We start from the raw sequence: 18,407 nt of genomic DNA, 5'->3' as shown, positions 1-18,407 counted from the left end.
AATCTTCGGTTCTGAACAGTGAGCCAGTGACAATTGAGTTTTCGGATTCTAGCCATCATGATAAAGCCATATGCAAGATCTTCTTGTCCACTGTCAAGAGTTACACATTTGAGAAACTGGGTGATTTCAATCTTGATGTAAACTCCCCACATGGAGGGGTGGGTTGAGTAAGTAACTTAATGAAACAAATAGTACCGTTCAGGTTTCACCAGACTCACGGTGGCGATCGGACCGGCCCCAACGCAGCGGTCCGGCCTCCACATTATGACCATGGTGGAGCAGCCATGGTCAGACCGCTGGCATCCCCAGGTTGCTGCCAGTCGACGCCCTGTTGGTGCCGACGCTCTTAATCCGCCAGGGCAGCGCTGCCCTGGGGATTACGACTCCCCTCTCCACTGGCTTTTGCATAGCGGTCCCACCACCATGCAAAGGCTAGTGGAGACGGTGTCGTAGGCCCCTTGGGACCCCTGCACTGCCCATGCACTTGGCATGGGCAGTACAGGGGACCCCATGGACAGCCCTGTCACTCTTTTCACTCCCTGAATTACGGGCAGTATAAAGCACGACGGGTGCTGACGCACCGCAACATTGCCGCCGGCTCGATTATGAGCCGGCATCAATGTTGTGGTGAGTTTCATGCTGGGCCAGCAGAAATCTCATAATAAGGCCAGCGGGTGGAAAACCGGTGTGGAGGTTTTCCAACCTAAAGGGCCCAAGTGTCTTGATAACACCTTAATATCTGCTGTATTCAAGTGTCAAAAAAAAGAGAAAACAAGCTAAAGTACATTGAATAAAAAAGAAACTGCGGAGGAAAATATGGTTAGCCAAGCTTCCTGAATTAGTTGTGTCAGCGGTAAGCAGGTTCTCTGTTCAAGAGGTCTCCAGAACTTCTACAACTTTACAGGACAGCACTTTTATGACTGCAAATATTATAAATAACAAGGTGTTGTCTGCTTGCTGTGCAAAGGGAGAAGCCAGGGAGAACATGTCGCCCCCCCACCCCCCAAATAAATTGATCTCTGGGGTCTGTTCACATATTCTAAAATTTACTGAATTCTTTCCTACATCCAATAACCAATTCTATCTGAATCATCTGGTTGTATTAAATATATATTTTTAATGTAGCTCATTTCCTCTCAGGATATTGCTTTGGTTGAGTTAACTTTAGCAACACAAAAGGATGATGAACGGAGTGCTGAACAATACAAACACTCACCCCCAGTCACAGACGTGGGTCCCTTGCTCGCTGCGCCACTGGACTCAAGATAGCCTGGCTGATGAAGGGTGATACCCTGAAATCGGTCCCAGGATGCTTGTTTCCAGTCCAGGGAGGACCTGGTCTAGCAGTTCGGGCTGGACTGTTCCCATGGGGAACAGGGTCAAGACTGATTTGCATATGGCTGGGTCCAAACTGGGGTGACGTGGTGAGCAAAATAACAATGGATTAAACCCAGATCTGAGACTGGGGGTGAGTGTTTGAAAAGTTTCAACACTCCGTCCATCATTTTATTTTGTTTTGTGATATTGCTTGGTTGAGTTAACGTCCGATGTTTAAGAGGGCAAGATTTTTCACGCGTCCATTGGATACTTTCACTTTGAATTAATTTATTCCTCGATATTGAAGTATAGTGTGTGTTTTATAAAATGTGCATAAATGTTCTACCTATGTTTGAGATTGATGAGAACAATGTCTCTTGTACTTCTTATTCCATCTTTTCAGCGCTTCCACCTAGTCCTTCTTCTCAGATTATTTCACCCTGAAATTTAAAGTTCCTTATTGCCAGCGTGACAGTTGTTAAACTAAATGGCTTCCACCAAGTAAAGAAGAAAGTAAAGTATGTTGCTAATAAGGACCTTTTAACGTAGGAGAACAACCCCTGGCTCCCCAAAGCGCTTTCCCACTATCGTTCCTCCTAATACTGTGAGGAAGTTATGCAGCTAAAATGTGGCTGGGCTGCTGGCATTGTTATCACTGGATAATTTTGGCTCTTACTTTGATGTATCATTTATTTGTTTACTGGAAACTTGGTTAACAAATTATTTTGATTCAGCTAATTATCTAGCTCATCTATTAGAGGCCGTTCACGTGGGAGGGTTATCCAGATTGTTGACATCTTCTTTTGGTTGAAAAAGCTCACAGCCTTTATTCCATGGTTGTATATTGTTTTTATATGGCTTCAGCTGACTTATTGTATTACGTTCTACAGTGTCTATTGTGGTCCTATTGTGGTCCTACTATTAATTGTTCACTATCATTTGCTAATCTTCACAGGGTAATACGAGGTGTTTTGGCTAAATCCCTAAAATCAATTTTAATTGTGTCTGGGGATTTTAACACAAGAATAACACCTTTAGCTTATAGGAAAATAGGATTCTTGGAATTAGATGCCCTTTGGGGTCTTTCGTCCGTCACGTTTCCAAATAACAAGTGTTGTGATCATTTTTCTGAATTATTAACTTGCACTTTGGAGTTAAATCCGGCTATCATAAATGGACGATTTCATAATTTTACCTGGCAAAGAGGCTTGCTGTGCTCCTTGATTATATTTTTATAGAATATTGGGCAATTCATATTATGGCTTATTTAGTAACATGCCCCAACTCATGGAGTGGTCATTCACAGCTTTGTTTCAAGTGATCTTAATGCGGTTAAATGAGGTATTTAGTTTCGAAATAAAAACTCACTCATATTGTGTGCATGTCTGCAAATATATAACAAGTGACATATTAATGAATTGGTTGTTTGACGCCTTAAAAGCATTTCCCAAAATTTTATATTAATGCTTTCAAAGCTATTCTGAGGTCATTGAGGAATACTCTTGCAGCTAGATTAAAAGTTGCCATGGGGCTTAGAAGTTGTCAAATATTCCTTCTATTCTCAGATCGGACAAATATACCAAGCGCAAACAGCAAATCATCAAAAACAATCAAGGGCCAGATGTAGTAACCATTTTGCATGGCGCAAACTGCGAAAATCGCAGTTTGCGCCATGCAAAACGGCCATCGCGATGCACATTCCCATTTTGCGAGTCGGTACCGACTCGCAAAATGGGAATTCGACTCGCAAATAGGAAGGGGTGTTCCCTTCCTATTTGCTACTCGCACCGCAATGCAGAATTGCTTTGTGACAGCGAAATCGGTTGCAAAGCAATTTGCAGTTGCCACGCACTTGAAGTGGGTGCTAACTCATTCGCAAAGGGGAAGGGGTCCCTATGGGACCCCTTCCCCTTTGTGAATGTCGCTAAAAAGATTTTTTCAGAGCAACCAAATGGTTTTGTTTTATTTTTGTATTGCAACTCGTTTTCCTTTAAGGAAAACGGGCTGCAATACAAAAACAAAAAACTGCTTTATTGAAAAAGCAGTCACAGACATGGAGGTCTGCTGTCTCCAGCAGGCCACCATCCCTGTGAGTGCAGGGAATCTCAAGGGGGTCGCAAATTGCGACCCACCTCATTAATGAGGTGGGTCTTTGCGACCCCCTTGAGATTCGCAGAAGGTGTCTGAGACACCATTCTGCATACGATTTTGTGAATCGGAAATTGCGAGTTCCACCGACTCGCGATTTCCGATTCGCAAAATCATTTTTTGCTACATCTGGCCCCAAGAGGCAAAGCTTTGGTTTGACCTTTATTCAGCTGTTATCCATCGCACTGTGTAAATTTAGTTTTTTGATAGCCAAAGGTCTAGCTAAGGATACCAAAAAAACACTGATCCAGGTAGATGACCCTGTAGATGAAGATTCTTGAAACGCCTATTTTTGTGAGTTGTATGCATCAACTACCATCAAACTTACAGACCTAAGATTGTTATTCCCTATTTTTTCCTACAGGAAGTTCTGCCCATGTTAAATTTTCTCTGGATTAAATCGCCCTTATTATTTTAGAACTTAATAATAGTCGGGTACAGGTGCTGGATGGTATACCAGCCTGCCTAATTAAAGCAGATCCTTTTTTATGAGCCAGAATTTAGAAGCCATTATTTGATTATTGTTTGAAGGCAGATATAATTCCTACGTCTTGGCAAGGTAATAATGTCTTCCCCCTTTATAAAAAAGGGGGTTCATAAGCTCCTCAAAAAACTATTGTCTAGTCGCACTTTTAGATATCACAAGGAAGACTTTTGATAAATGTTTATTAAAACATTTAGCCTCTTCGGCAGACGCAGTCCAGCTCATGCCTAGTTTATGAATAATATGAAATCTCAGAAAATGAAGATATATGTGGATTTCAGTTGATCCCGTAGAAAGCCTAACACTTTGGCATAAATGTATTAAATTTGGTATTCTAAATGTGTTCTGTATTCTGTATCAGCCCACTGATAGCTCTTTATTAGGATAATTGGCGAGAATTACTTTTAGCTAGCAAGAATTAATACTCTAATAAAAAAAACAATGGCCTAAAACAGGGCTGTATACTAGCTCAGCTCCTATGTTATTTTCCTTTTATTTGTCTGATTTTCCATCTCTTTTAAGGCAGTGTGTTGCATATCCCCCACAATTTGGATGAAGGGAAATCTCAACTTGGTTGTTTGCTGATGAACTGGTTTTTATGTCACACACCCTGTTCGGACTGCAGAAACAGCTAGACTTCTTAGCCTCTTTTGCACTCGCTCATTACCTCTCAGTTAAAAAGAGGAGAATTAAAATTATGATAATGGGTACATGAGATAGCCAATCTTCAAGGTATAGGCTTTGTAATTGGGTAATTGGGTAATGTAAAGGAAGTAAAAGAATATATGTACTGGGAGTGAGCATTTCCAATAATATGTCATGGATCCAGCAAAACACAACACTTCTCTCTAAAATGAAGTTTGTAGTAATTAGCCTTTTGCAATTATTCATTGCACAGGGTAGGAGAGATGTGCAATTGCTTTTAAAAGTGTACATAGCAAACATGCCAGACACTGCATTTTATGGTATAGAGGCAAGGATGATGTCTTCTCTTAAAAATGTATCTCGTATTGGATCTGTTTGGAGGAAAATATACTTTGGTATGAGATTCTGTAGCTTTATTGAATTGATTAGTCTTGAGCTGGGTTTGTAATGTATAATCCTATAGTCTTAAACAGATATATTTAAATTCGGATGAGGGCCTATCATGTAAGAGTAGTGGTGTTTTCAAGTTTAGTTTTGAAAAGGCTGCTAAGATACGAGGTTTTTATTAAGATTTGCAACATTGTTTACTTATACAAATACTGCATGTAAGCTATATGTCTGTAAAGTGTGGTAAGATGCAGTTTTATTTAAAGGCCAATTTATGTCCCTCTGAACGAAGATTCTTTATGAAATTTAGGTTCAGCCGAATACAAACTGGTAAAAATATATGGATTTACAAGAACAGGATGTACTCTCATCCTGGCTGTCAATATTGCAGTGACAAGAAACAGGATATGAATCATATTTTATTCTTTTGTCCAGGATTTGTACATATTCATAGACAATTTGTTAATTCAGCTAATTCTAAACAATGCATGAGGAAGACTTTACCTATGGTTAAATCCCTCTTTGGAGTATGTTTATCATCTGATTAAGTTATTTGGCTCCTTTCTCGTATTATAATTTTTTAGATGTTTTTAAAATCATTTGTATTTTATTGTGTCACTTTCTAGTGAATATATATTTTATACATTGATGTATTGAATTATCTTGAACATTTGTAAGTACTGTATTTATGTCTTTGTATCTGTGTGTGGTTTTAGGTGTCTTCTGTGGAAGCACCCCAATGATTAAACACATTCATACTCCCTTGAGAATGTACCTTGGTAATAATAAATATTAATTTGTATTTTTACATAAAGCTTCAGACCCCAGTGTTGACAGTCTCTATGCCCTGTACATAATAGGTGCTGCAGTTGTGTATTTAATTGTACTAAGTTTACCAACCACCCAAGCAGGTAGGACTGGCTTTGCCGGATTTCAGACCTGTGACCTACGACTGTTGGTAGTGAATGTTTAACTCACTGAGCTAAAATGGTAAACCTGAGGTATTTTGGGGTGAATTGCAGTAGCTTGGGATCATTTACTGTCTTTTGAGACAAGATTTTGCGCTGATTGTAATCCATCCTCCTTGACCTTACTTGCTTGTGGCAATCCAGATCCACGAAGCATGTACTTTGTGAGACTGGTTACCTCAGTGTTTACCAGGTTAAACTTTCACGGAAGTTGCAAGCCTTAGATACACTGCTTTCCCGCATTGTCTTTTAACATGTAAATAAAGTTGATTTTTATCAACATCCCAAATATATACTTTTTTTAGAATGGCTGCTCCTCTAGATGTCATTTATAAACGAAATCTTCTTCCTGCTTACCATGTAAAATACACCACGTTGCAGTATTATTTGCTGTTATTTTGATTTGAATTGACTTACGATTATTGTCTTTAATTCTGTTATCCATAATTTAGCACAATTTAGCTAATTTTGTGGCTGTATTATGTCTGTTTCACCTACACAAATAGAAAAACTATTTTAGCACAACTGTCGTTTTAGGACACTAGTTTGGCTGTTAAAGGTCCATTTTCTCAATTAAAATGTTCTTTATAACTACGATACATATCCTGAAAATTATTTTGTCAAAAATATAGTTTTAATATTTTTATCATAAACGTCATCCCTTGAATAAACGTTTTGCATTTCTTCCGTTTTATCCTTGCCACTTATTTACTTCCTCCCTTTCTTTTCTAGTTCATCATTACCGAGTTCTGGAAAGCACCAATGGAAAGCATCAGATAGTGACGATTCACTGACACAAACAAATAAAGCAAGCACTACACCTGATGGTCTTCATAGTCTTGGTAGTCCTGGAGCACCAAACCATCTTCGATCTAAGACCAAAGATGAGGACTCTGATAAAGTCTTACGTCAACTGCTGGGGAAAGAGATTTCTGAGAATGTCTGTACACAGGAAAAGCTGACACTAGAATTTCAAGATGGCCAAGGTCCTAGACATGTGAAGAAAACCCTACCTGAGAAGCGGGAGCTCAAATTAGCAAGATTAAAGCAGATCATGCAGAGAACGCTCAGTGAATCTGACACAGACTCAAACCATTCAGAAGATCCTAAAAACACTCCAGTCAGAATTGCTGACAAGCCCAGGCCGCAGCCGATAGTGGAGAACGTGGAGAACACAGAAAGTTTGCAGTTGATGATTAAAAAGCACACTTCCAGTTCATCAGGACGCAGATTCACCTTCGGCATTAGAGCCTCGAAGTCTGTGGATGGCCACAGCCCATCCCCTACTTCAGAAAGCAGCGACCCTGACAATGAATCCCAGTACCAGTTAGGGAGTGCACCTCGGGGTCCGTGCTCTGCAGATGCTTGTGATGCAGCCTGTGACAGCGCCACTGCCCAAAAGATTGCCACCAGCCCTAAGAGCGCCCTTAAGTCTCCATCTTCTAAGCGTAGGACTGCTCAAAACGCAAAGCTCAGAGTCACCTTTGAGGAACCAGTAGGGCAAACTGAGGTTGACGTCAGTGGGGAGAAGGACAAAGACTGTAAGTCTCCTCAGGCTGTATCTCCAAATGGAGAAACCGGGGACCAGCAGAAAAGGCCATTTGGGGCAATTCGATCCATCATGGAGACTTTGAGCGGCAATCAGAACAGCAACAACAATAACTATCAGGCAGTGTCTCTACAAAAAGCATCAACCACGCTGCCTTTTTCATCCATTGGGCGGAAAGGTGCAGATGTCAGGGCAAATCCTCTGAGCCTGGCAAAAGGAAAGAAAAACAGCGTAAGTGAAGCTTGAATTGGGTTTAGAGGAATTATAATTAAACAAGCTTTTTGATGGAACATTATGTTTGGTTACTTGCAAAGGCTACTAACCTGCTGTGTTTACAACAAATAGGCTCTTCTTTAATGTGTTCTATTAAATTGTGTATCACAGAACAGGAAACTTAGAGCATCTCCTTCTGGTGATTTGTTGCACATGAGCAATGGTTTTATTTACTTGCAAAATCCTGAACCCATTTTTACTTAGAAATAGTTTTATGATATACTTGGAGGAATGTGTCCTACTTTCTTCAAATGAACACACAACCAGGTTGAATGTATCTTGTTAGGGTCTCTTCCAGGTTGATTCTGCTACATGATGGTACTGCAAGTCCACCTTTTACTCTTTTCAATGATGGTGGTGAAGCAATTGTTAGTAATTCACTTATTGAGGTAAACTGGAGTATTAATATTAACATTCACGATGCATGCATCACTTTTATTTCATTCTGTACCAAAAAGGTTGTCAGCAATGCTTACATGTTTCAATAAACGCTGTCACAAAGAAAAGTTACAAATAAAATAGAATGAGCATATGCAAGGATGAATATTCAGAGCATTATAAAGTGATGTATATTTTGGCAAAATTATTGTTGTCCCTTGTTGAATTCCTTGCAAACACCTTGTCGCACGTGACATTGCTAGTCTCAAACCAAAATGTAAAATAAGGTTTGAGCACACTGTTCAAAAATCAAACGTGCCTTATTAGTAACACAGTTGTTTCAATTTACCAAACTAGGACAGTTGAACTGAGTCACTGCCTAAACTATTTCTTGTTTCACAACCCACCCACCCCAACACACATTTCAAGCCATAGGCAGGGAACGTGACACTGTTGTTCCTAAACTATTTGTGTTAAAACATGCCTGCTATTAATTCAGGCCAAGAAGTGCTTCTTCATTCGTGGGTTCCCACTGTCAAGTTCTACAGCGCCTGGTTTATGTCTAGAAACCATTCTTCAAAAAATAAAATGGCTTAGCCAGTACGTAGTATGAGCCATCTCAAATCATGAGCCCATCTATTGTTCTGACTGTCACCCTATTGTGAAGTTTCCTACAGCCTGAAGAGCTGGTCAACACAGAATCTACTGACTGACTGTCCATGTTCACAACTGTGACCTGGGCTACTCCATGCTTTCTGAAAGCATTCCAGTCTTTACAGTAATTAGAGAGCATTTCCTCATAATCTTTTTAAAATAAAATGTATTTCAGTCCTAGGCCAGATATTTCCAGATTCCTTGTTAGTATGTACTTGGACTCTTTGATAAAAACTCATGATGAAAATAGTTGTTTAATCAGCAAAGGAAGCTTTACTCTAACTAATCAGTAGCTTTTCCAGTTTATGAAATCACCCTGCGTCTAATACGTTTTTACTAGCATCTGGGAAATAGTAGAAGCACAGCAGCACACAACCTTTATGGAAACTCATTGACATCTGCTATGGTGATAGTTTGGGGTCCATCTCAGGATAGCATGGTCTCTTATTTGAAAGAAATGTAGTGGGCGATGGAATACTTCAGAATGTTTGAAACCAAGCCCTACAACTCCCATTAGCTATGGAAACTGTTTTAAGCAGCTTCTCGCACTTACTGCCATTGTGGATGAGTCGCATACCATCATCTTGGATGAGCCGCTTATGGACTGTCCATACTCTGTCTGGTATGAAGATCTGTATGGATGACTTTCAAAGTTACTTCTTTTAAAACAAGGTGCGTTGGCATATGTACAATGCAATAACTAAATAAGACTTCATGGGCTCAGCCCAGTTAAAATCACATACGTCTCACAAAATCACATCCAACTAAGATCTACTAGTAGGATTCTAAGTTGGGTCCTACAGATGACAGGGTTTTGACTGTCTCGTAACTTTTACAGCAGCCTTCTAAGACTTGAAAAAGACAACATGCTGAGTATTACTGCATCCAACAACTAGTTATGAGAAGAATCACGAAATCAAAATTGCATTGTACCAATCAAAATAATACCAGATGACTTAGTCTACTGTATGTTTCGTAACTTTAGTCCCTTCTAGTCATGAGTTATAAGTTCCGCATGGATATCCTTGACATTTTACCTTGTTCATTGGCTGTTATACTTCAAAGGTTCCTTGTAAGAATGATTTTGTCCTTACTTGTTGACCACTTTGTTCAACCAGATTCATTGTAGTAAGGAAGTTCCTTGTTCTCACCCAACCAGCTAACAATGAGACACACTTTAAAGACCCAACGCAAGTGGCAGAATTCAACATTAGCGTACAGAGATTTTTTTGGGACGATAACCCAATTAATCAACCTCGTATAACCTTCTCAACATCCCATTGAAGTGGAGTAGGCCTTTTACCTTATACTGTACAGGATGTTAATAAGTTCTGGTATCAATAAATTGATAAAAGTGTTGGTGATACATTTAAGCAGTAGGACCTGGTTCTCTGAAGGAATCTTTAAAGCCAGTGCCAGTAGCACCAGGTCAACAACAGAAGTTGGCACTTATTTTGTGGCAGTTTTTATCCTTTTACATATTTACTTTGATAGACCGTAAACCTGCACAAAGAAGCTTGAATGTTCTTCCACTCGCTGAATGTTTCCAGATGTTAGCAAATCACAGAGCACCATGCGAGTTTGATGGTCCGTATCCTATAAAAAAAAATTCAGATTGACTCCATATTGTGAAATGGAAAATTTCACAGTTCTTTTTCACTGCCAAGTATTTGCTTTAAAGGGGGTTAGGGGAGTTTGTATTGTTGAGTGTTTCAGAAACGTTTGTCTCTCTTTGAGACGCTTTTCGGCATTATCTCAGTTATCTTTTGGGTTATAGTGTAACCAGTACAAATATTTGCCTGTACCAGATTCCTACCACCAATAGCAACTTGTCTCAGTCACTTGGAGATTGACATTATTCCTACTTTGATTTACTGATTCGCTGCTTGTGCTGTTAGTGAAACTTCTCTAAGGTTTACTTTTATGTGAAAGCTCCATGTAACAGGACGAGTGCGAAGGCACTGAGTGGAGTTTCATTGTCTTTTTTACTAAATTTGAGGGGGGGGTGCAAAAAAATATAATAAAAAATCAGGCAGACACAGGGTGGAAGGGGGCCTAAATTACGTTGCTGTATATATGTACTTCATAAGTGCAGCCAAAGCATTAAAAGGAAATACGTTTAGTAAGATGCCTTACAACAACAAATCATATGTTTCCCATTTGTCCTTGGAATGTGTAGCAGTTTAGCTTGAGTTCATAAATGACAATCCTATTTGGTTAAATACAGTTTATACACTGAACGTCTCCAAGTTTCAGGGTAAGTCTCCTCCCTGGTGAGCCTCTGTTGAAATGTTTTCCATTTACATTTGATACAGGCTAAATGACTTGACATGGGACCGTGTATAATAATAGGGAACACTACAAGTAACGTAAAGCCAAGGAAAATATTTAGTCAATATCTGGTTAATACTGCTGACACTGAGAAGTTCACATTATTTTATACAAAAGTGACTAAAGTTTGAAGAGGATTTTTGTCATTTCTACGGGGATGAATGGGAAACGACTTAGCAATAAATCCCTGCCCCTTCCTGAGGATACTACATTATTTATAATGAAACTTAGGTAGGGCTGAAATGCTAAAGAGCTTTGTCACATTAGAACTGTGATGTTATTAGAAAGATTATGCTAACACTATTATAATATGGTACTGCGAGTCTCAAGACTGTTTTTGACATCGTCCAAATAAGTGTATTATCATGAGATTTAAGTAATTTCTGCCTAAATAAGTCGAACAAATATGTTCCTAGTTCGTTTTTGATATTACAGATTTGTAGTATCTGAAATAGAAGGTATGAGCAGTCCTTGGTATGGATGTATTGTTCTGCGTGCTTCCAGTTGTGAGCCATAGACTGTTTAGAAAGGGAAAATGGAGGCACAATCCTTGAAAATTTGCATACAACATATTGTTCTTTTTCCATGGTGAGCATGCCTGGCAATGTTATACTTCTTTAGAGATTTTCCAATGTATTTAGGTCAACTAAACGTGACACCCTTTCCTCTGGTTGTAGCCTTGTTTCAACATCAACAGTGGTTGGCATTTCAGTCAGATAACTTTATTTGATTATAAGTAATCATAAAAGTGGATACAAAGTGAAAAAGTCACAAAAAAAATCTGAATAGCCTACTTTTTGCTACAACGGACAATATATTTTAGAAAACAGCAAACATTGTGTCATAATCTCTAAGTTTATGAAAGTACAAAAAAGACAGCCTGTGACTCTTTTAATATAGTATATATTGGTATAATATTTTTTTTGCCTAAAAATATGGTATTTATTAAAACAAAAAGAGTAAAATGTATTAGTGTTTGGGGTGAGACGATAAATGGTAGACCAAGCTTTTCATGACAGATGATAGAGACAGCTGGCACCCGCAGAAACAATTTGCTTCAATCTGAATGCATGGGACTTGAGCATACCCCCCCAAACACCAGACCCATATAGGCTACAGGCACACATTGACTTTTATAAATCTCCAAAAATGCTGCAATAGGTTTACCTCTTACTTAAGAGGTCAAACTAAAAAGAGCGCCTAGAGATTGCATACATTTCTGATGTCTGGCTCTCATGTTAGTATGCCTGGAGCCAGAGGCATCAAACCAAACTCCTAAGTAGGGAAAATTGAAACTTTAGTCAGTTTATTAAACATAATACTTAGGAAGCTCCTGTACAGACACTTGTGACCAGGCCATTATGTGTGACTTAGCGTAATTAATGTCCAAATTTAGGCTAGTCAAATAGTTAGCAAAAGCTAAGACCACATTTTAGGATTTGAGGGTTAGGTGCGCCAACAACACAGCGTTGTCCACATATATTAAACAAGAAATTGGAACCTGGTTAATCATGAGAACATCTTGCCCACATTAAATCAGATGAGTGCTCAGGTTACTAATATAAAGAGGGAAAGAGAGAAATGTATTGAGGCTAAGATACAACTCTGTGGTCCTCCCCTTTCTAGGCTGAATGCATTAAAGTATTCACCACTGTGGTGTACGTCCCTCTGGCAGAAAAATGACTGTGAAAGTCAGAAAGAAAGCTCACCAGGGCCGTGTCATGCCCCAGTTCAAGTAACATAGACCACAACCTGGACCTGTTAATGTTGTCTGATGTAATAGACAGGTCCATGAAGACTTGGTACAATGGACAACGTGTGGCAATAACATATTTGCCTGTGATAAGATGGAGATTCAGGCACTGAGAATGTTGCCTTCATTAGCGCAAGTTTTTATTCTGTTAAAACACACTTTACCCAAGACTTTAGCTTGAGAGTCAGTGAGCGAGATTAGCCTATAGCAGTGCAGGTCACAGTGATCACCCCTTGTAAAAGTGGGCACAATCAGGATGGTCGAACACGAGGATGTAAACTCAGAGGTACTCAAGTTGTTGAACAAATTAGTGAGTGTAGGGCCCCAAAAAACGTTGTTACACTATAGAAGGTCGATGGGAATACTATCAGGTCCAGGTTCTTTATTAGAAGGCCATTGCTTCAAGGCCTCCGTTACCTCCGAAGCTCTGCACTAAGAAGAATACTCTGTACAATAGAATCGGGATTGGGAGGATGGCGCACAGAGATCGGTCGCAAATACAATATTTATCTAAAAAACGGGCAACCCATTGTTCAGCAGTAGTACAGAAGCTAACAATGGGAAAAAGCATTGTTCCCACTTCTAATACGATTTACTGTGTGCCAAAATTCCTTTTTTAGTCTAAATAGCCACAATAATGACATGAAGGTTGTTTTGTCTGATCTCCTTTTTCCTGGCACTATTAACTTGCTTATAAGTAGCTCTTCTGTATGCCACCTACTCTTTATCCCACAGATTCTTAGAAAGGGGGTTTCTCAACCTTCTATTGGCTGAAAAGCATGCAGCAGTGAGCCATCTACGACTCCATTCAGTAGTAAGCAAAATGGCCCTCAGAAGTATGCTTTTAGCTGAGGCACTGCTCCACAATCAATCCACTGAAGACCTAGATTGAAAGACATTTTAAAACCACGTCAATATTACACTTAATTAGGGAATTGAGGAACAAGGTTGGATTAGGTTATCATCACACCAAAGGCAAGTCCCCATCCTTGGTGTGTAGTTTTAATTCTGAAGCCAGGCCAGCAGATAGACTGCATAATAGATACAGAAAGAGGATTATGTTCCCTAATACATAAGTTATGAAATTCACTCTTTATCACAAGATTAGTGAGTGAGCAGCTCCTAAGTACATAGTCAATGACAGATGAACAGCCTCTCACAAAAAAATAAGTGGGTACCTGCGGTATCTACAGACCATCCTGTTTGTGCATATTAATAATGCCCTGCTCTAGGGTGAAGTTGCCTAATTCATTATCTCTAAGGTTGAAACACTCATTGATTTTAAATAAAGTGCTAACATACAGCCAGGCTCATATGTATTGACATGAAGGAGTGCATTAAATTCCCCACAGATTAGCCATTAGCCTAGACAGTTTGGGTAAATTGTCAAGAGCCCCATAAAATTAGTATTATTATTACCATGTGAAAATACACTGTTCTAAAAGTTGAACAGACAAATGTTAAAAGTATTACTAAAGATAATGACTAACACCTGAATCACAATATTATCGACATCAATAGGGAAAATCGTATTCTTTAGTGATAATCAAACCAAATAGAAGGGCCACCCTTTAATCTTCCAGCTGCGGTGCGATCGAGTAGAAACTATAACCAACATGAAAAATATTCAACTCGTCCCAGGTCTCCTGCAATAAATTGATGTCTAACTTCTCTATAAATGACAACAATTCCTTGGATCATGCCTTTGAGTGAAGGACCGTAGTATTTCAACTAATAAGATCAACCAGTTGGAGAGGTTGTTGTGGCCCCAAAAGTTTACTTTGCATTATTCTAGGATAAACCGGTTTAGAGAAAAAAGTATTATACAAAGAATTGCAAAATTGCACTTTTCTCAGTGTGCTTCGCGGCAAGACTGCAGTAGTAAAAATCAATTGTGTGATGCAATTGAGCCACCAGTGTCTAAGTGTCCAGTTGACACAAAATTATTAAGTGGTAAAGAACAATAGGCTTATAAAAGTAGCCAGGCGGTAAGGACAAACTACTTTTGGCCGGATTGTTGGGTTTCCCGGAAAAAGGAAGTACTCTACTAACTCACGTAGGCCTTTTAAAGTTTATCACAGTGGTATCCCCAGCATGTCTTAGGAGCAGATCCAATCCAGGATACTTTTCTTACAAAAAGAATTTGGTTGAAATTTAGAAGTTTAAAACTAAAATGTCTGGAAAGCCAATGTATGGTTTTGCATGTAAGTTGCAGTGCATCTTCAGCTGACCCTTCTTCTAAAGGTGGAATGTTTCCCAAAATGAGGACATAATGGCATGTCTGAGGAGGTAGGTTAATAGTAGGCAATAGCCAAGATATCTTGCTTTTGGTATGAGAGAGCCCATCCCCAGAAACTCTCACATTGCCCTTAACAAAATAAGGCTAATGTTGGTAGACAGCCAGGTTGCACAGGGGTTGGTACATCGACAATTCCACCCCTTGCCCTATGAGCATCGGCGACTGCAGCTGGGAGACCAACATTTAAGGTAGGACTGTTGTCAGGGGCTCAGTAAACCTAGACCTTTGTAAGTCATTTAGTTTCTATTCAATAGCAGCCAGTCTTTTCAAAATGGGGTCTCAAGTGCTCCCTTAATAAAAGGGCCATGCTATTACAAAAGTGCTAGGCGATAATAGTAAACATGTCAGAGGATAAAGGGGGCATCACAGCCTCACATGTGTTGGCTCCCTTATCATAATACTGGTGCTCTCATTGTCTGCTTCTTACTCTTGGATCAAGGCTCAGTAGAAAGTAGAAGTCAATCAACTTTATTCTTTCTGAAAATAAGTCCATCCTCCTTGCGTTTTCCTTAGTTGCAGGTACAGCTAACATGACAAACACCTCGAAAGTTGATTGTCTCATATCAAAATAGATTAAAACATCTTGGAAACAAATATTTGATGTCATAATACAGAGTTGTCCAACCTTATCTATTCTGCGAGGTGCGTCTGATCAGTGACGGTTATTCCAAGCTAATGAACAAATATAGTAACTGCCAACTTAGGAATTCAGACAGTCATCAGATTGTCATTTTCACTTAGGCATTTCCACTTTTACTCCTGCAGTTCCACATGTGAACTACCATGTCCTTTCTCTGCCCTGTGCTCACAAACGCAGTGTGGCTGACAGTTTAGGGCTGCTTTTCAACCAGTCATGTGGCTTTCCAGCTCCTTGGTGGTGTCATTTTGCAAGCTGTGTGCTGTCCGTCACATAGGGCCAGATGTAGCAAAAGGTTTTACCCATTCTGTGTCTATGGGAAAATGTGTTTGTACATATGGCCCTTAGTGTGAGTCTGCCACTGATTGGGCTGACTGCCACTTCAAGGTTCTGCCCCTCAGTTGTGGCTCCTGTCTTCGGCATGAGATGGCACCGCTAAGTTCAAAACCCTCTGAATCATGTACTAGGCTGACCTCCATGTCCAAGAGCTTCTTACTGACAGGTGGGGAGCTACGGGTAGATTCCAAGCCACCCATTGAAGACCTCTGTCATGATAGATGTAAATGCATCTTGTTCCCTGAAATGAAGCAATATTGTTCACCACAGTGGAACCTTCAGAGACTGTGGGTGGACAAGACCCAGCAGCCACATAGTTTATCCCATGCCCTCTGGCTTGCGTTGTGCTGGTTGTGTTGAAAGCAAAGACAAGCAAAAATATGTGCATGCTTTGTGGGATCGAGTGTGGTATAATGGCCTTATTCCAAAGGGCAATAGGCTTGTTTCTTATCTGGAATAGGACTTGATGTTATGAAAGGGCTGTGAGGTTATCATTTTGAAGCACATATAGTAACGCATAGATTTTCCCTCTGTAGTGATGAGTCTTTGCTGCAAATTCTTCATCAGTTTGTCATCCTTGCCCACCAAAGAAATTCCAGCTCATGTGTAGGTTAAAACTTTGCAATAAATCTATATTTCTCTGTTTGTCCGGTTGGACAGCAGTAGTGAAACGATCATCCAACCATTGTATTATACAATAGGTAATTTATGTGACCTTTGGGACAGTTTTATGAAGTAATATGTAAATTGTTCTTACTATGTAACAAAACATTCAAATTTGCAAATCTGACACAAAATGCGCCAAACCCTTCCTACTAAGCCTTTAATTCCATTAAATCGTGGAGTGTCCCCACCCTGGAAGTACACTGATGGAATAACTTGCAGATTTCTCCAAGTGAGAAACTAACATAAAGGGTGATGTGAATACCCATATAATTGTTAGTGTTCGTCTGCTTTGCAGATAGGACCTCCCAGGAACGGCCACAAATCCTCCTCAAGCCTTACATTTGTTCTTAAAAATAAAACCTTATTTGCAAATCACACCTTTATACGGTGCCCTTGCAAATGGCTTTATTTGCAAAGTCTACTAGTGCAGTTCCTTTGTAAATAGGCCCACATCTTGTTCAAACACTTGTTAGTCTCTGCAGTTGCATAACACTATTTTGACTTACCTGACCGCATTAGTGCTTAAAATAATTACAGATCTTTATTAAAGTGATGCGACTTTGTGAATTCCTTCTTGTGTGTTCACTGGAGAGAAGGTTCAAGGCATGTTAGTGACCTTCAAAAGAATCTGTTCAAGCGCTTCTGCATGAGCTGTCAATCACAAATAACATCTGATATTAATAACGAGTTTGGTTTTTCATTGGTGTGCACAGCTACACTGATGCCTGCTGCATAAATGCTCTCAAAAAGGCAAATTCATGAATTGAGTAACCATTGCTTAAAATATTGCTGCTGGCCATGCTTGTGCTATCTTTTAATGCATCTTTTTTGCTATGCATGTTGTACCATGTTGCATGTACTGATTTCTGCATTGCGCTTCTTCAGGGCCCATACATCCGCTGTGCCAGTCTTTCTTCTAGAATGTTGCGTGAGGACCATCTACATAACTATGTATGGTATGTAAGTGGGTGCTTTTGCTTGTTGCACTTTGATTTGCTTTTCACTTTTATATTGCATGCTTGTTTTACATATTTATGATTTCATTGTGTAAAACCATTTGCATTTTTGTCAACTGAAAACATTGAGTTAACGATTTGTGTGAAATTACAGGAGTAGCAAATCGTTTAACTTGCACACGTGTTGATGGTCTTCCTCCCTGCCAGCTAGGAAATGTGCAGTTCCAGAGTTGTAGAATTTGGCCTTCATGTGATAGTATCTTACCTAGCTCAATTCATTATCTTATGTCTTATTTAAGAGGAAAGTACTGGAAAGTTCCAAAGCATCGTCATAGAACCATATTAAAACAGTGAATCTCAAGGCCAGGTGAACTGGCAAATGCAAGACCAATATGGATCCTCCTCTGCAAAGTTCTGAAAGCATTGCATGTGTGGAACTCTCTATTCTCTTGAAATGAAGGTGTTGAGTGATTACCAAGCCTGTTTCTTCTCTTGCCATGGCACTGAAACCACATGGTAGGCCGTCAGTCCATCTAGTGGTGTTATTTGCCATATACCCGAGTGAAGTATACACCTAACAGATGAATCAGGGTTTTTTCATTTGAACGCCAAATATCTTGCGTGTC

General features: G+C 39.6%; 1 protein-coding gene across 3 annotated transcripts in view; it reads left to right on the top strand.

Annotated features, from left to right (window-relative positions):
* SNCAIP (synuclein alpha interacting protein) overlaps positions 1-18,407 on the top strand; it is a 372,935-nt gene that overhangs the window by 332,467 nt on the left and 22,061 nt on the right. For 2 of the 3 annotated variants that reach the window (XM_069226964.1, XM_069226971.1), the window contains exons 11-12: positions 6,682-7,729; positions 17,711-17,781. In XM_069226964.1, the coding sequence (XP_069083065.1) occupies positions 6,682-7,729; positions 17,711-17,781 (1,119 nt within the window). The remainder of the gene's footprint in view (positions 1-6,681; positions 7,730-17,710; positions 17,782-18,407) is intronic. The other variant, XM_069226977.1, reaches the window with a different exon arrangement.

The sequence above is a fragment of the Pleurodeles waltl genome, chromosome 1_1, assembly GCF_031143425.1.
Source record: "Pleurodeles waltl isolate 20211129_DDA chromosome 1_1, aPleWal1.hap1.20221129, whole genome shotgun sequence".
Taxonomy (NCBI): Eukaryota; Metazoa; Chordata; class Amphibia; order Caudata; family Salamandridae; genus Pleurodeles; species Pleurodeles waltl.
Note: the sequence above shows the minus strand (reverse complement) of the source record. Positions and strands in the feature narration are given on the sequence as shown.